General features: G+C 48.0%; 1 protein-coding gene across 2 annotated transcripts in view; it reads right to left on the bottom strand.

The window, feature by feature from the left end:
* LOC119975522 (ephrin type-B receptor 1) overlaps window positions 1-23,769 on the bottom strand; it is a 657,403-nt gene extending 633,634 nt beyond the window's left edge. For both annotated transcript variants that reach the window (XM_038815308.1, XM_038815309.1), the window contains exon 1: window positions 23,560-23,769. In XM_038815308.1, coding sequence (XP_038671236.1) covers window positions 23,560-23,611 — 52 coding nt within the window. In that variant the 5' untranslated portion in view covers window positions 23,612-23,769. The remainder of the gene's footprint in view (window positions 1-23,559) is intronic.
* Between the last annotated feature and the right edge of the window lie 587 nt (window positions 23,770-24,356).

Raw genomic sequence — 24,356 nt, 5'->3', positions numbered from 1 at the left:
CTCTGGCAACTCTCCACTACAGTGAAGTGAGTATCCCAGCAGTGTCCGTGATAGCGATCATTATCTTTTAAAAAATAAATTTACAGAACCCAATTCTTGTTTTTCCAATTATGGGACAATTTAACATGGACAATCCACCTACCCTGCACATCTTTGGGTCGTGGGGGTGAGACCCACGCAGACACGGGGAGAATGTGCAAACTTCACACGGACAGTGACCCGGGGCGCTGTGAGGCTAACCACTGCACCATCATGCCGCCACGTGAGGCAGAAGTGCTAACCACTGCACCACCATGCTACCCATGGAGTTTGTGAACTAATTTTCGGAAAGTTTACTACGAGCCAGCCAGGAGCCGGATAGTGATCAATTATCACCGTAACATCTCAACATACCAATTAGGATCTGGAGGAGGCCACTCGGCCACTCGAGCCTGCTACCCTATTCAATAAGATCATGGCTGACCTGATTATCACCTCAGGCTCTGCCTACCCCTGATAGCCTTTCACCCCCTTGCTTATCCAAGATCTGTAAATCTCTGCCGTACAAACATTCAAAGGTTCCACTTCCACTTTTCATTAAATACACAAAAAAACACAACAACAAATACAGTAACAATCCCCCAAACAACTTCCCCTTCAACATACAAACCCAAACATTGTTTTGTGGGAAAGAGCAGAACTAGAGGCCATTAATTTAAGATAGTCACCATGATAGAAGTCTAAAAGATTATGAGGGCATGGACAGAGTGGATAGTCAGAAGCTCTTTCCCAGAGTGGAAGAGTCAATTACTAGGAGACACAGGTTTAAGGTGCGAGGGGCAAAGTTTAGAGGCAATGTGTGAAGGAAGGTGGGTGCCTGGAACTCGCTGCCGGAGGTGGTGGTGGAAACAGGGACGATAGTGACTTTTAAGGGACGTCTTGATAAATACATGAAAAGGATGGAAATAGAGGGATATGGACCGCGGAAGTGTAGGGGGTTTTAGTTCAGACAGGTAGCATGGTCGGCGCAGGCTTGGAGGGCCGAAGGGCCTGTTCCTGTGCTGTATTTTTCTTTATTCTTCTTTGAACACGCTTTAATGTTAATGACCTGGCTCTCAAGACCCCATAACCACAAATATCCACATTTCTGTTGGGTTTTGTAACAATCTCCTGTCAAGTTGGCTTTTCTTCCTTTGTCTTTTTATCCATCACAGGAGTAAGGTCCCAGAAAAAAAAGCAAACGGGAGATTGGGGAGTGCAGAGAGGGTGAAGGGTGCAAGAACTGTGCATCTTCTCTCGAGCATTCCTGCTTCTGAACAACTTCAGGTTTTCCTTTCCCCTTTGTGGATTTGCTGTGATGCGGATCGATGAGAAGACAGAGGATGCTGGCTAAAAGTGTGAGCAAAGGGTGAAGGATGAGGGTTTTGGAGTAAGAGATGCAAAGGTGATGCCGGGCCCTGCACAATTCGATCCGTGTCTGCATCATCAGGGCCAAGCTCTGGCTATGAAGTCAAATCCCAGCCCTCATCAACAAGGTAGGATTCCAGCCAGTGAGCAATGGAGTTTGGGATATGCCTGATGTGTGCCTACTTGCAAAGAATGGTTGAGTGGTAGTCCCAGGGAATTCAGGAAGCATCGAAAGTCAGCTTGGACATCAGGCATTTTAAAACATTGCTGCCTGTTACACATGTGGTGTGAAATATTTGAGAGACCAGCACTGTGTGCAGCAAAGCATGAAGGATTACAAAAAAGCTCGCTTCATTTGCAGAGGCCAGAAAACAAGCACATATCATACAGTTAAACACAAAGGATCTGGCTCAATTTGGAGAGAAATAAAAAGCAGACTATGAGCTATAAAGGAATTATTCGAAATACAAAATTGATTCATAAACAGTTCATAAGCTTGTATCAAAATCTTATTTATAGGAAAAGCTGGGAGAAGCAGAAGAGAATTGTACCCTTCAACAAACCCCCCCCCCCCCCCATTCTATTCGGTTCAAAAAATTCTGTTTTGCAAATTCTGCTGCTGTAAGCTTCACTGAATGAAAGAAGCAATCCCATGACAACAAAGGGACTTTTTCCATGTTTATACATTTATATATAAGATGATAAAAGGTATTGACACAGTAGACATAGAGTGGATGTTGCCTCTTGCTAGCATTGTTGCTTCACAGAGGCATGGTCCCAGGTTCGATTCCCGGCTTGGGTCGCTGTCTGTGTGCATTCTGCACGTTCTCCTCGTGTCTGCGTGGGTTTCCTCCGGGCGCTCCAGTTTCCTCCCACAAGCCCTAAAAAATGTGCTGTTAGGTGGATTGGACATTTTGAATTCTCCCTCAGTGTACCAGAGCAGCCGCCGGAATCTGGGATTTTCACAGTATCTTCATTGCAGTGTTAATATGACACTAATAAAGATTATCATTATCTTGTGGGGCAATCTAGAACAAAAGGTCATAGTTTTAGGATGAGGAGTATCAGATTTAAAACAGAGATAAGGAGAAATTTCTTCTCCCAAAGGGTTGTGAATCTGTGGAATTCAGTAGCCCAGAGTGCAGTGGATGCAGGGACATTGAGTAAATTTAAGGAGGATATAGACAGATTTGTAATTAGTAATGGCTAGTAATGGTTTGAAGGGTTATGGATATTGGGCAGGAAAGTGGAGTTGAAGCCGAGAGGATATCAGCCATGATCATATTGAATGGTGGAGCAGGCTCAAGGGGCTGAATTGCCTACTCCGAGTGCCTACTTTCTTATCAAGGACAGTGCATTGCCACAACCAGTAACCGAGTCATTCTGATACCTGCCTCAAACTATCTATTGTTTTTAATAGCTGTTTTCCGGTGTCAACTGCGATGGTACAGCCATCCTTGAGTCAGGTTATGCATCCAAATTCTACCCCAGAGACTTGACAATCTAGGCTGACATTCAAATACTGCATTGAGGGAGTGCTGCACTGGCAGAGGTGCCAACTTTCAGATCAGCTGTTCAACAGAGGCTCAATCTGAATTCCCAGGTGGATGCAAAAGTTCCCGTGAAGAAGGCCAAGGGATTTATTCTAATTCCCTGGCCATTGGCCAAACAGCATCACTAAAACAATTTAAATGGTTCTTTATCCCATTGCTATTGTGGGACCTTGCTGTGCTTAAATGGGCTGCAAAGTTTCCTACTTTATAACAGTGAGTACTCTTTAAAAGTGCTTAATCAGCTTTGAAAAACATTCACCAGAATGATACCAAGGCAAAAGGTTTAATTATTAGAACAGATTACATAGCATAGGGCAACACGGTAGCATGGTGGTTAGCATAAATGCTTCACAGCTCCAGGGTCCCAGGTTCGATTCCCGGCTGGGTCACTGTCTGTGCGGAGTCTGCACGTCCTCCCCGTGTGTGCGTGGGTTTCCTCCGGGTGCTCCGGTTTCCTCCCACAGTCCAAAGATGTGCGGGTTAGGTGGATTGGCCATGCTAAATTGCCCTTAGTGTCCTAAAAAATAAGGTTAATGGGGGGGGGGTTACTGGTATAGGGTGGATATGTTGGCTTGGGTAGGGTGATCATTGCTCGGCACAACATCGAGGGCCGAAGGGCCTGTTCTGTGCTGTACTGTTCTATGTCTTCTATTAATATTTACCACCCAATTAAGGAGCAGTTTAGCGTGGCCAATTCACCTACACTGCACATCTTTGGGTTGTGGGCTGAGACCCACACAGACACGGGGAGAATATGCAAACTCCACACGGACAGTGACCCGGGGCCAGGATTGAACCCGGCTCCTCAGTGGCTTGAGGCAGCGGTGCTAACCATTGCGCCAACCTGCCACCCAACCTGTATTAAAATTGAAGGATGAAATAAATGAGGTGTTTGAGATGATTTAAGAGGAGATTAATGGGTAGATAGTGAGAAACACGTCCCTCTGCTGGAAACTGAGACTGAAACTCTTACCACTCCAGATTTTTTGTAATAAGTTAAGTGGATATCCTTCGATTTGCCTCCTTTAATCCTTCAACACGGCATCCAAACACCGGCAGTGCACATCTGCTCTCAGTGGATGAAGAGTTTTTTTTTAATTTAGAGTACCCAATTCATTTTTTCCAATAAAGGGGCAATTTTAGCATGGCCAATCCACCTACCCTGCACATCTTTTGGATTTTTGGGGGGGGGGGCGAAACCCACGCAAACACGGGGAGAATGTACAAATTCCACACAGAGAGTCCCAGAGCCGGGATTGAACCTGGGACCTCGGCGCTCTGAGGCAGCTGTGCTAACCACTGTGCCACCGTGCTGCCCTCAGCGGATGAAGGATTAACACAACTTCTGATAGCTACAGAGGAACAAGTCCACACATATGTCAATACCTCTGGTGTCGATGAAGACCCGAAAAGAAGATCCACTGTGCAACCATCATTGGAACTCAGACCTTTAAATGATGATGTCAACAGAGAACTAGGAGATGATTGCAGTTCCATCAAAGAACTAAACCCCCAAGTTCTCTTTGAACCCGAAGGAGTTAAGTTTATTTTAGGACCAACTCCTGTGGAAGTGCAGCTGATCAAAATGGAGAGACAGAAAACTGAGATTCAGAGATTTTTATGAGGTGAGGTTCACAAATCCAAGGTGGGAAGGTGGAGTTAAAATACAGAAGATATGCTCTGGGATTTTCTGTTGGCGGGTTCCTCCACCACGCCAGCAGCGCACCCATGCCCACACATTTCCCGGCGGCGTGGGATGGCCCACAATGGGAAAACCCATTAGTCGGCTGCGCAAACGGAAAATCCCGCTGCCGGCGGGGGTGGGCCACACTGGAAAACTGGGCTCGTGGGACGGAGAATCCCGCCCATGATCTAACTGAATGACAGAACAAGCTCCAAATTTACAATGGCCTCCTCCTGTACATATGCTCCTCAAGCACTTTGGGATGTCCAAGGTATTTCTGAATTAATGAATTTCATGATTGAAAGTTACCATTGGTGGTTGTATTCTGGTTTTAACGTCTCCTCCAGGAGTTGAGATTTTGTTTTAAGTCATTCATGGGATGTGGGTGTCGCTGGCGGGGCCTGCATTTCTTGCCCATCCCTAATTGTCCTTGATCTCAATGGCTTACTGGGCCATTTCAGAGGGCATTTTAAGAGTCAACCACATTGTTGTGGGCCTGGAGTCACATGTCGGCCAGACCAGGTAAGGACAGCAGATTTCCCTCCCTAAAGAACATTAGTGGACCAGATAGGTTTTTGTGACCATCAACAATAATTTCATTTGGCTTTTTTTTGTCATCAAACAATTTTATTGCGGTATTTTTCGGCATTGTAAACAGTTACAGATAACAACAAAAAAAAACCAAAAAAGGCAAAAATGTACAAACATCAACGTAAAATCAATACTTCAATCGAACCATACTGCACAAGCCCGCTCCTCTCCCATCGACACTGCCCGCCTATTTATCCCTCCTACTCTACTCTAATCCCCCCCCCCCCCCCGCCTGGCGTTAACTCTCCCGCGAACAAGTCGATGAACGGTTGCCATCTTCAGGCGAACCCCAGTACAGATCCCCTCAAGGCGAACTTAATTTTTTCCATACCTAGAAAACTTGACATGTCCGAAAGCCATAGCTCGGTCTTCGGGGGGTTTTGAGGCCCTCCATGCCAGCAGTATTCGTCGCCGGGCTATCAGGGAAGCAAAGGCCAGAACATCAGCCTCTTTTGCGCCCTGGAGTCCAGGGCGCGTAAATTGCCACCCCTGGACTGATCACCACCCTTGTTTTTAGCACCCGGGACATGATCACCGCAAATCCCTCCCAGTATCCCCTAAGCTTAGGACATGCCCAAAACATGTGAATGTTGTTTGCTGGTCCTCCCCCGCATCTAGCGCACTTATCCTCTACCCCAAAGAACTTGCTCATCCGAGCTACCGTCATGTGGGCCCAGTGAATGCCTTAAATTGAATCAGGCCGAGCTTGGCACATGTTGCGGTTGAGTTTACCCTACTCAGGGCTTCTGGCCACAGCCCGTCCTCCATCTCCCCGCCAGGCTCCTCCTCCCATTTGAGTTTCAGTTCCTCCGTCTGGGACTCTTCCCCCTTCATGTGCACCTTATAAATATCTGAGACTCTACCCTCTCCTCCTTCTCCTCTAGAGACTATTCTGTCTTGGATAGATCCCGTACCCACCATCCACTTCCTTATCATGGCTATGTTAGCCGCCCAGTAGTAGTTGATCAGACTCGGCAATGCCAGCCCTCCCTCGCTGCGGCTCCTTTCAAGCATCGCCTTCTTCACCCGCGGGGATTTTCCCGCCCAGACAAAGCTCATGATGATTTTGCCAGTCCTTTTGAAGAAGGACTGTGGGATAAAGATCGGGAGGCACTGGATGAACAGGAATCTAGGGAGGATTGTCATCTTTACAGTCTGCACCCTCCCCGCCAGTGACAGTGGGAGTGCATCCCATCTCCGAAACTCCTTCTTCATTTGAAAATGAAATGAAAATGAAAATTGCTTATTGTCACGAGTAGGCTTCAATGAAGTTACTGTGAAAAGCCCCCAGTCGCCACATTCCAGCGCCTGTCCAGGGAGGCTGCAACGGGAATCGAACCGTGCTGCTGGCCAGCTTTAAAAGCCAGCGATTTAACCCAGTGAGCTAAACCAGCCCCTTTCCACCACCCTGGTCAAATTTAACTTGTGCAACCTGCCCCAGTCTCGTGCCACCTGTATCCCCAAGTACCGGAAACTTTCCTCAACCAGCCTAAATGGCAGCTCCTTCAGTCTCTTCTCCTGGCCTGCACCACAAACATCTCACTCTTGGCCATATTTAATTTGTACCCTGAGAACCGGCCGAACTTCCTCAGTGTTTCCAGTATATTTTCCATTCTGGCCAGTGGGTCCGACACGTACAGGAGCAGGTCGTCCGCATAGAGAGAGACCCTATGTTCCACCCCGCCCCTGGTCATTCCCTTCTATCCCTTTGCAGCCCTCAGCGCAATCGCCAACGGTTCTATGGCCAGCGCAAACAGCAACGGGGAGAGTGGGCATCCCTGTCTGGTCCCGCGATGTAGTCTGAAATAATCTGACATTACCCTGTTCGTCCTAACGCTAGCTTTTGGGGCCTGGTACAGTAGTCTGACCTAATTCACCAGTCCCTCCCCGAACCCAAACCGTCCGAGCACCTCCCACAGATAGCCCCACTCCACCCGATCGAAGGCCTTCTCAGCGTCCATTGCCACCACTACCTCCACCTCCTTGCCCGTCGGGGGCATCATGATCACATTAAGCAATCTTTTCAAGTTAGCTGTCAGCTGCCTGCCTTTCACAAACCCTGTCTGATCGTCCCCAATCACCTCCGGTACGCAGTCCTCAATTCTAATCACCAGGACCTTTGCCAGGAGCTTGGCATCCAGATTGATCAGGGAGATTGGCCTATATGACCCGCAGGATTCCGGGTCCTTGTCCCGCTTCAGTATCAGCGAGATGGTGGCTTGCGACATCGTCGGCGGCAGGGTCCCTCTGTCCCTTGCCACATTAAAAACCCTAGTCAAGACCGGTCCCACTAACTCCGAGAACTTCTTGTAAAACTCTACTGGATATCCATCCGGCCCCGGGGCTTTCCTCGGCTGCATGGCCTTTAGGCCCCCCAATACCTCCTCCGCTCTAATCGGGGCCCCCAGCCCGTCCACTAGTCCCCTGCCTACTTTTTGGAATGTTAGCCCGTCCAGGAACCTTCTCATCTCCTCCGGCTCATCCGGGGGTTCTGAAGTATACAGCCTACTATAGGAGTCCTGGAATATCTTATTCAGTCCTGCCGGGTCCTCCACTCTGCTCCCCTCCCCATCAATCACTCTACTTATTTCCCTGGCCGCACCCTCTTCCTGAGTTGCTGTGCTAGCAATCTGCTGGCCTTCTCCCCATGCTAATTTCATTAGACTTTTAATTCCAGATTTTTATTGAACACAAATGTCACCATCTGCTTTGGCGTGATTCGAACCCAGGTCCAAAGAGCATTGGACTACTAGTCCAGTGACAATACCACTATGCCACCTCCTCCTCTAAAGTGGCTATTGGTATCTCAAAGGTTGGGAAATTGAGCCTTATATGCATTATTGCAGTGCTTCACCAGAACGGGTGGATTCCTTGACCGCTCTTGCTGTATAAACCTATGTGGTCTCACTGGACTGCTGAATGGTCTGCTTTGTTCAATCAGATGCCAGGATTTTGGCTCATACAATAGGGCCACTGTTGAGAAAAGATGTGGACCTGTAGGTCTTCATTTCCCTGTGCAGCACAGGGATCATAATGGAAACAAATCTCCTTTCCAGCATCTGTTCCAAAATGTCCCCTCAACTCACCAAAGGCGGCCAACTAACCTAGCACCAGCCCAACACAATCAGATTGACTGCCAAGCAGAGGAAATTCTAGTACTTACAATCATGATCACACTCCTGCAAATACCAGGAGGAAATGTACAATGACTCACCTAATTGTTGAGTCATATGGTCATATATAGAATACAGTAAAACATTGATGTTCACCTTCGATCATGGTTTGATGTATTCGATGAGGTAAAGCAGGATTTGTACTGAAAGCCTTGAACTGTATTCACAGCCAACAAGCTTTACTTCACACTGATTATAAAGTGCCAGGCTGACACCAAAGCAGCAAAGTGAAGCTGAATGAGGCTCCCCTCCCTGAGGGGACCTCAGCCAGCTGAATTTTCAGTGTCAGACTGTGATCCAATGGTGTACTCAGGCTGCACACATTCTCCACACTGGTGTTAGAACTGTACTGTGAACTCACCCTCAAAACCTTAAGTACATAAATAACCAAATATTGCAAATGTATAGCGACACCATGATATCAAAAACCAACATATTGAAAGGTGACACCCCATTAAAGAAAATGACTTTAATAGGAACATTAATTTACCAGGTAGACCATTTTCAGGCTGTTGTTGATTCTGGCTGATACTCGAAATCAGTGTTAATGTATTCAGCCTAATGAGGGGAAATGGGATTTGCTGAATGTGAGGAATAGTTTTCAGGAGATCATTTGAAATGTTTCAAATATATGTGAAATCCATATCAGCCCTGCTCTTTTCCAATGTTATATATTTGACGATTGTTCATCATTTAATTCTGCCATCAAAGGGCTTGTGGTGCAAAGGACAACTCTCCCTTGGCTGGATTCTCCCAAAATGAGGCGGAGAATCGCCGGGGGCAGCGTGAATCCCACCCCCGCCGGCCGCCGAATTCTCCGGCACCGGAGATTCGGCGGGGGCGGGAATCACGCCGCGCCGGTTGGCGGCCGCTCACAGCGGCCCCCCTGGCAATTCTCCGGCCCGCGATGGACCGGAGTCCCGCTGGTTCTTTGCCAGTCCCACCGACGTAACTTACACTAGGTCCCATACGGGACCTGGTGGCGCGGGCGGGCTCCGGGGTCCTGGGGGGGGGGGGGGGGGGGGGGGGGGGGGGGGGGGGGGGGGGAGCACGGTGATCTGGCCCCGGAGGAGTGCCCCCAAGGTGCCCTGTCCGCGATCGGGACCCACCGATCCGTGGGTGGGCCTGTGCTGTGGGGGGACTCTTTTCCTACGTGCCGGCCGTGTCAGCCTCCTGCGATGGCCGACACATAGGTGAACCCCCCCCCACCCGCGCGCATGCGCGGGGATGACGTCAGCAACCGCTGACTTTCCCGCGCATGCGTGGACCCACGCCGGCTGGCGGAGTCCCTTCGGCCCCGGCTGGTGTGATGCCAAAGGCCTTCCATGCCGGCCAGCCGGGCACAAACCACTCCGGCGCCGGCTTAGCCCCTAAAGGTGAGGAGGATTCCGCGCCTTTGGGGCGGGCCAACGCCGGAGTGGTTCATGGCACTCCGTCCCACCGGGACCCACCCGGCCTGCCGGGCACGGGAGAATCCTGCCCTATGTCCCCCACGCTGGTGTAGAAATGGTCGAGTTTTACTCCCGAAATTCCTATTAAAAAGTTGACCGAATTCAATGCCCTACAGGGACTAGCAGGGACCCGGACTAAATCTCGCAGTTTGAGCTGCGGATACAGGTCCCCACACTTCTAGTTTGGAGTCCGCGCATGCGCTAGGCCGCGGCCTCCAATGGCTGAGCCGAACGCCATGGTGGACTCTGACCGCGGCGCCAGTCAGAAAAGTGAGACCCCCAATCGGCCACATGCCTGATCATCTAAACCCACACATCTAATTCTATAAGGGCCCCCTCCCTCCGGTCTTCGAAACCCCACCCCGCCCCTGACCAGGGCGTCCTTAGACTGAGTCTGCAGCTGCCACGTCAGCATCCCGACCGGCAATAGGTGGTTAGTTCCACGCCGTTGGGAACTCGGCCGGTCGGGAGCAGAGGATTGCTAGGCGGCCCTCTGGCAATGGTCCCCCGGCGACGTGGCGTACTCGGCGGTCACGCCGATTTTCGTGTTTCGGAGAATCGCTGAATCGGTGCCAGGCCCCGAGTACGTTGTGAAAGTGGATTCTCCGCCCCCGCACCGGCCGCAAATTTGGCTTGGGGCAGCGGAGTATCGAGCCTCTGGCCGGGATTCTCCCCTACCCGGCGGGGCGGGGGGCCCCGGCGTCCCGATGGCAAGAACCACTCCGGCGTCGTGCCTCCCCAAAGGTGCGGAATTCTCCACACCTTTAGGGGCTAGGCCCGCGCTGGAGTGGCTCTCGCTCCGCCGATCGGCGCCAACGGCCTTTGGCGCCACGCCGACCGGCGCCGGGGCTGGCCGAAAGGCCTTCGCCGGTCGCCATCAGTCCGCGCAAGCACCAGAGTGTCAGCAGCCACTGACGTCATCCCGGCGCATGCGCGGTGGGGGTCTCTTCCGCCTCCGCCATGGTGGAGGCCGTGACGGCGGCGGAAGAAAAAGAGTGCCCCCACGGCGCAGGCTCGCCTGCCGATCGGGGACACCCCCGGGGTCCGATAGCCGCCCCCCAGGGCCCGCTCGCGCCACCTGCTGTCGCCGGCACCAGAGGTGGTTTAAACTACGTCGGCGGGAGAGGCCTGACAGCGGCGGGACTTCGGCCCATCGCGGGCCGGAGAATCGCCGCGGGAGGCCCGCCGACCGGCGGGGTGCGATTCCCGCCCCCGCCGATTCCCGGGTGGCGGAGAATTCCGCCCAAGGCAGGGGCGGGTTTTATGCCAGCCCCGGGCGATTTCCCGACCCTGCAGGGGGTCGGAGAATTCCGTCCCCTATCTCTGAACCAGAAGCCAAGGGTTGAAGTCCCACACCAAGGTCTGATGACCGAGGAAGGTGTGTTGAGAACAGCTTGAGTATCAAATCCTTCCAACAGCAGGTGGTAAGAGAGAGAGAGATTCCTGATCAGCCATGAGGTGGAAATAAAGATGGAACCTCTACCATCACTATCCATAACTCCAGATGACAATGTTCATGTAAAAGTGCACTATCCGCAGCAGCTTTTACTCCTTGTAGGGGTCAGTTGGCTCAGTTAGCTGGACAGCTGGTATGAATAGTGCCACCAGCAGGATTTGTTCCCCATTGAGCTAGGCTAAACTCTGGACCTGCCTTCTTGCCCTTCCCATACCCATGGTGGAGATTGTGGGAGAGTGAGCTGGATTAGCCTTCAGGCAGAGAAATGAAGTATAAGAGGGCCTATGGTCATCCAGTAGCATCCAGCACAATCCCTGATTCTAGAGAGTGGAACAGTTGCAAACTTTAATATTATAGGGCTGTCCTATCAGTCTGCACTCCCTGACAACAGGGCCAAGATTGGCAAATCACCAAGCGATGGAAATAGGCAAGAGGCTATCACTCAAGCAGCGCTAATATTAACCTCTTAAAAAATCATTTGCAAAATAGCAAAGATTAAAATGTCTGTGAAAGGAAGATCCAGTATGAATATTATTCTGAAATTTTATTATTAATTTTATACACGCTGGATTCAGTAAAGAATCTTATAATGAGAAGTGGTGTGCGGTATGAATGTAAAACACTGCTCTTTCACATCTGAAATCTGGCTTTCAACAAAAACCTGAGGGAATGATCATTGTCTACCTTCAAAGATACAATGCAAAATGACTTTTCACAGTCTCAGATCTGTACTTCATGGAATTGTGGTCTTGGGACAACCTACCTATAATTCATCATTAAATCGACATACATGCAAATGTTACATTGGCACAGTAAATTGTATTTTCTTTCAGATTGGGATTAAAATAGAGGCCTCTCAATGGTCCTTTGGTAAATGCACTACCTATTCTGCGATACTCGATAATATAGGTCAGAAAGGCTCCAGTGTTAACCACTGTGTCATACCTTAGCTGGATTCAATAACACTATCCCTGATCCTAGTGTCCTTCGACAACTGAGGGAGAAACTAAAACCTGTTAAAGCCCTCCTCCATTCAGAAACCCTGGTTGATGTATTTGTGCAACATTATATCATAACAAGATGAAATTTAGTTGTGTTCCTTCCATGGTTGAATATCAGGACTCATACTTGATTCATGATAACTTGGATGACAATGACAATTTGCATTTATATAGTGCCGTTAACATAGTGAAAAGTATCCCAAGACAAATCATAAAAGCGTTACCAAACAATATTTTACACCAAACCATGGCCGGGATTCTCCAATACCGCGGCCAAGTTCTGAGCCGGCGTGAAAAGTGGCATGAACAGCTTCAGCGTCAATGATCCTCAATTGTCTGGTATGCTCCCCTTCCTAGGGGGCTAGGTTGGCACCAGAGTAGTCCCTGCAGCTCCAGCCGGTGCAGCACGGCCGGCACAGGTCCGCGCATGCGCGCTATGGCCGGTGCGAGTTTGCGCATGCGTCTCGGCTAGCGTGATTCCGCTCATGTGCGTGGGTTCCCGTCTCCGCGCCGGTCCGCGGACAATATGGCGAAGTCCTATAGGGGCCCTGCACAGAGGAACATAGACCCCCACGAAACCAGCCTGCCCACCAATCAGGAGACCCCGATCGCAGGTCAGGCCACCGTGGAGGCCCCCCCAAGGTCGGATACCGCGCCCCCCTCCCAGGACGGTCGCCGCAGGCACATCTTCCAGGTCCGCCGTGTGGGATCTGAGTAACCCACGCCGGCAGGACTCGGCCGAACTGGGCGGGCACTCGGCCCGTCGAGGCCCAGAGAATCGCCAGGGTTGGGGGGGCGCTTTCAACGGTCCCCAACCAGCTCGGCGGCGATCCCGCAGGAGCCCGAAAATTGGTGCGGGAGAATCTGTAAGCCAGCGTCAGGACGGCGTTGCGGGATTCTCGCCCCCCCCCCGTGGATGCTCCACCCCGGCTCAAGAATTGAGGAACAGAGGTGCGGGAAGGCGAAGTCAACTGAAGGCACAGCCGCCAATGTTGGAACAATTAAAATTGGGGATGATCAAGATGCCCAATTTAAAGAAGTGCAACGGAAGTTACAGAGAAGGCCAGGGAGGGATTTGAAAATAAGGTCGAGAATTTTTAAGTCAAGGTATTGACAGGCCAGGAACCAATATGGGCAAGTGAGCACAAGATGTGCCTTTAAAGAAAATAAATAGGTGTACACATTACTATGGTGAGGGCTAGTTGAGCAATACTTAATCTGGGAAAGTGGTCACTGTGTCAATTATTGCACAAGCTATGTTATACTTTGAGATGAAAAATAAAATAACAGAAATCAGTCTGCCCCTGAGCCTCTGCGGCAAAATCGCGATCGGTGGAGAATGAGCGTTGATGCCGAAATCCAGTGCAACACAGCTCCCGTGATTTTACGGTCCTTGGAGAATTGCCGCAAATCTACGCGGCGCGGGTAGGGGGCCATTGACAGAGGCCTCCGCGGCAATTCTCTGCCAACAATTGGCCGAGTTTCCAACGGCGTGGTTCTAACCACGGTTTGCCTACCGGGAACAGCCAGTGGCAGCTGTGGAGTCAGTCCACGGCAACCCTGGTGGAGGGCGGAGCAATCCTACACCGGGGAGGGGGGGGGGGGGGGGGGGGGGGGGCTCAGGGACAGCCATTCTAGCAATCGGCAGCCACCGATCCACAGGCTCGCGTGATCTCGGGGGGCCATATTTACGGAACCGGTCTGCGGTGCGAGTCCGCCATGTCGCACGGGGTGCCCGGCCGAATGTGCAGGGCCCCGTATTGGCAGCTAGAGCTGCGAGGAGTATTCTCGGGCCCTGCTCACCCCCTTCAGATAGGAGAATCACTCTGAATTTTCTTCTGGCTGGAGAGGGGACATAGCCCCATTATTGGAGAATTCCGCCCAAAGTGTTTCCAGTATTTTGATGGCACTCTTTGTTTCTTTGCGAAAATAGTTTATGGATGAGCAATGAAAGGGAACACCATCCTGACTCAGTAACCTCCTGCATAGAAGTCAGCACTGATGCTTGAAAACGGTGGAGATGGAACAAGGTGGCACAGTCGCACAGTGGTTAGCACTGTTGCTTCACAGCACAAGGGACCAGGGCTCAATTCCCAGACTGGGTCACTGTCTGTGCGGGGTCTGCACAATCTCCCCATGTCTGCATGTGTTTCCTCCGGGTGCTCTGGTTTCCTCCCACAAGTCCCGAAAGACGTGCTTGTTAGGTGAATTGGACATCCTGAATTCTTCCTCAGTGTACCCGAACAGGCGCAGGAGTGTGGCGACCAGGGGGTCTTCACAGTAACTTCATTGTAGTGTTAATGTAGCCTACTTGTGACACTAATAAAGATTATTATTATTAGATGGCTGTCTGATAAAGGATGTATAACCACCATTATTTCCTGTACCTATTGAGGAAAGCTTTTGTTGCATTTCAGGGGGATGAAAATTCACTTAAATCTATTACATTACTCTATGGAAATATATACTCCAATCACATAACACGGTCCATAGGAGCTGAGCATTTGTATGTTTTAATGAGGTAGGTGTTGCAACGAATATCCCCAATAGTCCAGTATTGAGATGGTACAGACTGGCAGCAAAGAGCTGTGAGATCCGTAATGAGGGTGAGGTGTAGTGTTATTTCATAACAGCTCAGCAAACATAATACAGTATTTCCTTCTGTATCACAGCAGCTTTTAATAATTCTTGTAGAAATGGTGAACTCGAGCTGGGTTTCAAAGGCATTTTTCAAAGTGACGATATACATGATGAATATGCTGACTGATCTTTCAGTATATGTACATTGGTCCAGCATTTGCTGGGACTATAACTGGGTGAGTTTTTTGCATGAATAACCCAGCAACCTGTGATGAGAAAGAGATACGCTGTGAGGTTGCAAATCACCACAAGTGGCTGGACAATTTGTACCACTCCACCATTAGCTTCACAAATATGACAGCCTCCCCTGACTTCGAAGAAATTGAGCATTTGTGCATTAATTGAACTTATCACAGAAAGTTAGGGCTGCTACTAAGCAATTTAAGGATCATTTTAATGAGGAAATTTGCATTCCTGCAATGCTGTCCACCTCTCCAGCCAGGGATTTAAACAGTGTGGAGATTCATTCCTGCTTGTAGCAATTTTTTTCAGATATTTTTTGAAATGTAAAATGTTTTTAAAGTATTTTCTTGCTTTTCTTTCCCTCTTTTTGACTCTAATTCACCTGATTTCCTGATCTGTTCCGTTCTCGGTTTTTAAATCAAATTGGTTTCAAGTGTTATCAAAGTCCCAGGTCTCAGTGAACCTTACTGCGGTTGTTCAATTCCCGTATCAGCCTCCCCGAATAGGCGCCGGAATGTGGCGACTAGGGGTTTTTCACAGTAACTTCATTTGAAGCCTACTTGTGACAATAAGCGATTTTCATTTCATTTCATTTATCATCTGACACTTCCAGCCGGTTGTTGGACAAAGCAATTGAAGGCTGAAGGAAAAGTGTCCAACTAACAAGTCAGCATGTGAGTCTCTTTCCAGCACATTGGATTGGATTGGATTTGTTTATTGTCACGTGTACCGAGGTACTGTGAAAAGTATTTTTCTGCAAGCAGCTCAACAGATCATTCAGTACAGGGGAAGAAAAGGGAATTAAACAAAATTCAAGAAAATACATAATAGGGCTTTAGAATTAATTTTTAAAAGATTAGAACTAGTATAAGTTATGTAAAAAGTGGATCTGTTGGGGAGAGCTTGCAGAGAGTCGCCTCGCTCCGGCGCCATCTTGAGAGTTTTTGACCCTCTGCGCCAATATGAAGAAAGTTGCAGACCACATTTGTAGAGGATTTATGAAGTTAAAAGTCTTTGTTATTGGTGTCTCATATGTAATAATAATAATCTTTATTGGTGTACAAGTAGGCTTACATCAACACTGTGAATAGTGCAGATTACAGACAATTCCCAGTCCATTGACTGGTTAGCACTGCTGCCTCACAGCGCCATGGACCACGGTTCAATTCCAGCCATGGGTAACTGTATGTGTGGGGTTTACACGTTCTCCCAGTGTCTGCTTTGGTTTCCTTCGGGTGCACCACTTTCCTTCCGCAGGTCAAAGATGTGCAGGTTAGGTGGTCAAGTAGGCTTAGGCTAAGATCAATGAATGGGTTACGGGGATAGTGCGGGGAGTGGGCCTAAGTAGAGTGCTCTTTCAGAGGGTCGATGGAGAGTTGATGGGTCGAATATCCGCTTTCTGCACTGTAGGGATTCTATGGATTCAAATCATTTCGGAAAATCATCAAATTAAGTGTGAGGGGCGAAGGTTGTTGTGGTGATCAGAGAGGAGTATTCAGTGTGACATGAGACAAAATTATTTTTCTCGGGCGTAGAGATGTACATGTGCTCCTTAGGATGCTGGAAAAATTATTCTAGAAGCATCTCTTTGCTCCTATACACCCCACACACACACATATCCCGTCCAGTTCTAACCCAAGATGGTGATCACGGTTCAAGGATCCTCATTTGCATGCTAAAGAGGACCTACCACCTGAAACAGCCAAGTACATTGATATCCGATGCTCGGCCCATTTCAAAATGGTATCAAAAAGGAAAACCAGAATTTGCTTCTTTGTATTCAATGGAACACCTTTGTACCCTTTGTACTCGAAAATGATTTTTTCCTCCTGCCCTGCTTTCCACAAAGCTTAATGAGCAACAGTTAGAATTGTTCCAGTGAAGCTCAACGGAAACTGGAGGAACAACATCTCACTTTCCGTAGGCACGCTACAGCCTTTCGGTCTCAACATTGAATTCAACAACTTCAGGTAATTAGCTCTACCCCACCTCAACCCATTTGTTTTCATTCCATTTCATTTTAACTGTCTTTTACCATTTCGTTCTCTCTCGTCTTTCTTTATATATATATTTAAGCCCCCCATCTTATCCACCTTTCCTTACCCTTTGTTTCCTCTCCCCCACATCTACATCTGTCAGAATTTACCCTCTGATGTTAGGTTCTCTGCAGTTTGGCCTTTCACACCTTTTATTCTCTCTGGGGACTGCCATTAACACTCTTTCCCCTTGGTTTCTGTGGGTAATAGCATCCCATTTCCCTGGGTTTCTGTGGCTATGACTCAACTTTCAGTCTCACTCCACAGTATAAATATTTCCCACTTTCTCTGTTTTTTAGCATTGACAAAGGATCATCTGGACTCGAAACGTTAGCTCTTTTCTCTCCCTGCAGATGCTGCCAGACCTGCTGAGATTTTCCAGCCTTTTCTCTTTGGTTTCAGATTCCAGCATCTGCAGTAATTTGCTTTTATTTAGTTAGAACTGGTTGTTGACTCTGGGAATTTGCTCCATCTTCAAACTCACCAGTGCCAATGAGGCATACTGTGACATTGCAGCGGCGACTCCTTTGCTTAAATGCTCAGTGACATTCTGTAAAATGGTTTTCCGTTTGAAATATTCTTTACTCAGTGTGCAGGGAACGGAAATCAATGAAAAGGACAGTGTGAGATTTTGACGATTTCCCCCTTACAAATCAGGCAAGTCGCCCTTCATGGTCAAGAAGGAGTCCTCTTAAATTATATGGTGACCCCACTGCACACAGAGACAGGACCAAAATACAGGCAAATGCGAGGTGATGCATTATGGAAGATCTAAATCAAGAGCAGACTATATGGTCAATGGAAGAGTCCTGGGGAAAATAGATGTACAGAGAAATCTGGATGTTCAAGTCCATTGTACCCTGAAGGTGGCAACGCAGGTCGATAGAGTGGTCAAGAAGGCATACAGCATGTTTGCCTTCATCGGACGGGGTATTGAGTACAAGAGTCGGCAGGTCATGTTACAGTTGTATAGGACTTTGGTTAGTCCACATTTGGAATACTGCGTGCAGTTCTGGTCGCCACATTACCAGAAGGATGTGGATGCCTTGGAGAGGGTGCAGAGGAGGTTCACCAGGATGTTGCCTGGTATGGAGGGTGCTAGCTATGGAGAAAGGTTGAGTAGATTAGGATTGTTTTCGTTGGAAAGACGGAGGTTGAGGAGGGACCTGATTGAGGTCTACAAAATTATGAGAGGTATGGACAGGGTAGATAGCAACAAGTTTTTTCCAAGAGTGGGGGTGTCAATTATAAGGGGTCATGATTTCAAGGTGAGAGGGGGAAAGTTTAAGGGAGATGTGCGTGGAAAGTTTTATATGCAGAGGGTGGTGGGTGCCTGGAACGCTTTGCCAGCAGAGGTGGTAGAGGTGGGCACGATAACATCATTTAAGATGCATCTGGACAGATATATGAACGGCTGGGGAACAGAGAGAAGTAGACCTTGGAAAATAGGCAACAGGTTTAGATAAAGGATCTGGATCGGCGCAAGCTGGGAGGGCCGAAGGGCCTGTTCCTGTGCTGTAATTTTCTTTGTTCTTTTGTCGTTGTATAGGAAAAGTGCTAGCTATTCAGCCCCTCTAGCCTGTTCTACCATTAAATCAGGTCATGATTCATCAAAGTTGAAATCAGCCAACACTTTCAGTGACATAGTTGTAATGTTCCTGGATTAACAATCTAGAGATCCAAGATAATACTATAGGGACATGGATTCAAATCTCACCATAGCAGCTGGTGGAAGTTCTTTCAATGAACAAATCTGAAACATAAGCTGGTCTCAGTAATAGTGATCATGAAACTATCATCAATTACCTTCACTAATGCCCTTTAGGGAAGGAAATATGCCCAGTCTGACCTGCACGTGACTCCATATCCACAGTAATGTGGCTAACTCTGAAATGGCTGAGCAAGCCACTCACTTAATGAGGATGGGCAACAAATGCTAGCCCAGCCAGTGATGCCCACATCCCATGAAAATACATGAAAACTCCAGCAAATATTAACTTATCCACATATCAATGACTGAGCCCATCAAACCTTCTCTTTCTCTCTCTCACAGATGTGCATGCTCACGTTTGTTTTGTTTTGCAGAGAAATTAGACAAAGGTCATTCTTCCTGGATCACTGGTAGATCAAACAGTAAATATTCAGCTCGCTTTACTGATTTATGTCGTTTTTCTTTGAATTAAATAAGAGAGAGCCATTCAATTTCAAAATGTACAGTAATTTCACAACACTTTTATTTAACAACCACATTCATTTCTTGTGGATCTACTCAGCAATTTCAGGTCAATTCCACCAATTTAAATTCAAAGCTAAGGCAAATGAATCTCACAATAATTTACGTGAATACATTGCAACCCGACAAATTATAGGCATGAGGTACACATTTAAACCGGGTGCTCCACAATTCTCACTCAGTGGGTCCCACCCAAGAGGACTCAAAATGATAACAAAGCATTGCAACGCAGGTTGCTGAATATCACAATAACGGATCCTTCCGTGGCCTCTTCTCTCCCTTTCTTTGTTATCTCCTCCAGCCCCATAAACTTAAGATCTCTGAGCTCCTCTAATTTTTTCCTCTCCAATTTTAATCACTTGCCCGTTGGTAGCCATGCTCGTCTGTTACCTTGGCCCTCAGCTCTGGAATTATTTGCCAAAACCTCTCTAATAACCTTTCCTTTTTAAGATGCTCCTTACCTCTCTGACTAAGCTTTTGGCCAATTGCCCCTGATATTGCTTTATGTGCCTCGGTGTCAGATTTTCCTTCCTAACACTCAAAGTTAATTGGGGCATTCTACAATGTTAAAATCATTATATGTTGTTTATCTTGTTGATTCTTCAATGAATAAAGAAATGTCATGATGGAAATGACCCCTTTTAAGACTGGTGCAGCTTGTCCACAGAGAAATCATTCAATAATCAATAACGTTATGGTACAACAAGGATATTTGTTCTTTTGCAGTTTAAAAGGAATTCTGTCCCCATATTCACTTGAACTGCTGATGAAAAGATTCCAGGGACTGACAGATATCGAAATCGGATTCCTTCCCAGTGCAATAATCCAGCATCAACAGCACTGGAGACATGAAAGACCACCAAATGGTGAGCCATTTCAAACCCATTTGGCTGCGAGTCACATCCTCCCTCATCCAAAAGGGGATTTGCGAGACGTCAAGACAGCAGGGAAAGAACTGGGGGCACACTTGGGGGGGGGGGGGGAATTGAAGGTTACAGGGAGCTGGGACACTTGCCTGCTATGTATTCTGCCCAATTGACCCCCCCCCCCTCCCCCCCACACACACACACAATTTAAAAGGGAATTAATTGTACTTTACGGACAGAAGAAACTACACTGCCGCTGAATTCTCTTCGGAAATTGGATTTTCCCAGTGTGAGGGGTTCAGTTGAAAGCTTTTAGAATGCACACACAAACATGATCAGAGAAATGCAGCTAAACACACCCCACTAAACACACACACACTCACAAAACACAGGATCAGACACATGCGTAGACCCAGAGACATATTCAGTCTCAGATATAAACACACTCTCAAACTATCTCACAACATAGACAGACTCTCTCTCACAAACACACACACACACAAAAGCAGAATGAGGCACAAACTCCCTTACACATCCAAAATCTCAGACGCACAGTCTCTCACAACATGCACACACATACACAGCCTATACTAACTTGTTTGTGACACACAAAGATTGATCTGATATCACCAGTGCAGATTTTTAAACTATTTGGTAAGTGATGTTTGGAACACACAGCAGGAAGAGAATGTTCTCAGTGATACTGGTGTTCTCAGGGATGCTGTGTGAGACACAATCACGTTAGTCATTGGAGTTTCTCCATTTTCAGCACTTGTTTTATTTAATATTCAGCTTGGGCAAAATTTCCTCACTTTCAATCTCTAATTCTGAAGCTATAAACACCTCCATTTCACATTCCCGCCTGGCCACCAACTCGCAGCTCCCTCTCACACCCTCCTAAACATCACCACCCCTGTGGTCCCCCTCAAACCAACCCACAACTTCCAACTCACTGACCACACCCTCGCCTCTTCTCACACCCTCCACCCCTCTGCCCACCCTCGGCACCACACAACCCGTCACACACCACCATTTCCAGTCTACCCACCAACAACTCCCCACCCTCAGAAAGAAGTCAAGAATCTGACTCTAGAGGCAGCTGGGATTCTAAAAGCTTTCAACTGAACCCCGCACACTGGGGAAACCCAATTTCCAAGGAGAATTCAGCGGCAGTGTAGTTTCTTCTGTCCGTAAAGTACAATTAATTCTCTTTTAAATTGTGTGTGTGTGTATGTGGTGTGTGTGTTTGGGGGGGGGGGGGGGCAGGAATTGGGCAGAATACATAGCAGGCAAGTGTCCCAGCTCCCTGTAATCTTCAACCCCCCCCCCCCCCCCCCCACAGTGTGCCCCCAGTTCTTTCCCTGCTGTCTTGACGTCTCGCAAATCCCCTTTTGAATGAGGGAGGATGTGACTCGCAGACAAATGGGTTTGAAATGGCTGGGGGGAGGGGGAGGAAGAGGGATAGGATGCGGAGCGCACATCTCCCCGGAGACCCTCATTAGGAGACTCATCGAAAGCAATGTGTTAATGAACTCACAGAGTGGCGACATTGAGGCACTCCTCGAACTGCTCAACAAGCCTTTCCAAGGCACCGGTTGCAATAATGAGGCCATCCTCTGCATTCAAACGTCTTCACAGAGAAAGATGGTTAAAACCTTTCTGATTAACAGGGACGGGGGAGGGGGCTCAAGGAGAGCAACTAATCTATTCACAGCCCTAAATATTCACACACACACACACAGAGGATGGAAGCTTTACTGATTGAGAACCAGCGGCTCGACACTGAACACTGAGCTGATAAGACGGGGAAAAGTAAAAGCGAATATCTCGCAGAGAAAAATATTTAAACCGGTGTTAACTAAACACAAGCGTCACTCTCGTGCAGGTTCCGCACATTTTTTTTAAAGGGCAGCTACCTTCCAGAAATTGAGCAAATTAAAAATCATGAAGAATAGAATTCTCATTCTGTCATCACAGCCTCGCTATTTCAAACATTAATGAAAGACAGGAAAAGGGGACATCAGACAATAGCCAGAATGTAACAATGTAGTTCTCATGAATACAACATTTGTACAATCCGATGTCTGTGGTGTTAACATCGAAATGATGCTGTATATAATCAGCAGGTTCACAGTTCACTTGTGGGATTGTGGAAACAGCGTGAATCACTTTGAAAGATATTCCTATAGTGTCAGCGCGATGCTGCCCATTGTTTAATATGCTGAGGTCGAGAGGAGCTCTCCTCCACCCCACTTTGTGTATTAACCCATTTATCACTCGGACATCCTGAAAAGAACATTTTCAGATCATGTACGTGAACAGAAAGCACCATAAAAGCGGTTCTTCCCTCGTCTTGGAAAGTCTCAAATTCTAGAGTCAAGTCACAATCTCTAACTGCCCCGATTCATCCACCTTGTCCCTGAACATAGCGCTTCAGGACTGACCCTGCACACTCTCACACACATATATATATATATACACACACAAATATGCACATGCACACACACATATACACCCACACACACATATACATGCACACACACACATATACATGCACACACATACTTGCACACAAACAGATACTGAAACTCACACATGCACCCCCGCAGACAAATACATACTCAGATACCCTCCCCACACTCTCAAGCAGCCTCCCCCCCCTCCACACACACACACACTATACATTCGCACACATATTACAGACATTCGCTCACGCACACAGGTAGACACACAGTCACCCACACATAGATCCACACTTCTCACGCACACAGACACACACATTCAGGCGTTCACTGAAAGATCCACTCAATGATACACACACTTGCCCTCACACTTTACCTCTCTTCTGCATACATCCAGCACAATCTGCCAGAGCCTGAGCTTTCCCCACACCCTCCGGTCACCTAATGATATATCGATGCCTGCCCCACCAGTTAAGCTCACCAAAGTGCCCGGAGCCTCATGAAATGGGAGAAAGGGTCCCATCCCAGAAAAAAGCGAACAAACCCCGAGGTTAATCCACCGGGCGCGCACAGAATCCCCAATCCGAGCCAATAAAAGACTGCATTGCAGCTGCAAGTGTGAGGGGGAATATAACCAACTGACATCTGTTTGCTAATACATAATACTGTACACATTACTTTTTTGGGGGGGAAAAAAAACTCTCGGTCCATCTGCAAAAGCATTGGGAGAATCCACTGCAACTTTTAAACATGCAAGTTTTGTTTTAAAAGATGGAGTAATTGCAAGTCTGCAAAACGAGGGGTAAATCATCGGAAATAGAGGGAGAATTCGGGAAGCTGTTACCTTCCACAGCACCGACAGCAGACAGCAGGTAGAGGATGAGAATGGGAATCATAGTTTTGGATCCTGCCCGGAGTGGGGGATCTCCCGCTGCTGGTTATATTCCAGGTTGCAGAGTGCAGCTCTCCTGTCTCTGTACTCTCTCACATCGCAGCCTCGGCAGCGGCCAAGCGCACTTCTCGCACACACAACCAGGTCTGGGGGAGGCAGGCACCCAGACCCCCAGCATCAAACCCCTTCCAATCGCCGCCTCTCATTGCTCCCAACCCGGCCAATCATCAGCCAGCCCAACCCACAACCAGGGCTGGCAAACAGGGGGTGGCTCCGAGAAACAGCAAACTTTGCACTATTAAAGGAGCGGGGAGAGCAAATAAAAGTGAGATGGCACTATCTAGTGGGAATGAGGGGTATTGCACCCTCTTACATGGAGGACTGATGTGGGTATGTGTGTGTACAGGTGTGTGTGCATGTGTAGGTATGTGTGTATATATGTGCAGGTGTATGTGTATATGTGTACATTTGCATGTGTATGTGTGGTATCTGTGTGTGTGTGTACGTATGCAAGTATGTGTGTAGAGCATGTGTGTGTATCTGCAGGTGTGTGCGTGCAGGTCTGTGTGAGTGTCTTTATGTATGCAGGTCTGTATGTTTGTGTGCAGGTCTGTACATGTGTGTGTGTATGTGTATTTGCAGGTGTGTATATGTGTATGTGCAGAGTCATGGAGTCTTACAGCCCTTCGGCCCATCAGGTCTGTGCCAGTCAGAAACAATCACCTAACTATTCTAATCCCATTTTCCAG

The sequence above is a fragment of the Scyliorhinus canicula genome, chromosome 13, assembly GCF_902713615.1.
Source record: "Scyliorhinus canicula chromosome 13, sScyCan1.1, whole genome shotgun sequence".
Classification (NCBI taxonomy): domain Eukaryota; kingdom Metazoa; phylum Chordata; class Chondrichthyes; order Carcharhiniformes; family Scyliorhinidae; genus Scyliorhinus; species Scyliorhinus canicula.
Note: the sequence above shows the minus strand (reverse complement) of the source record. Positions and strands in the feature narration are given on the sequence as shown.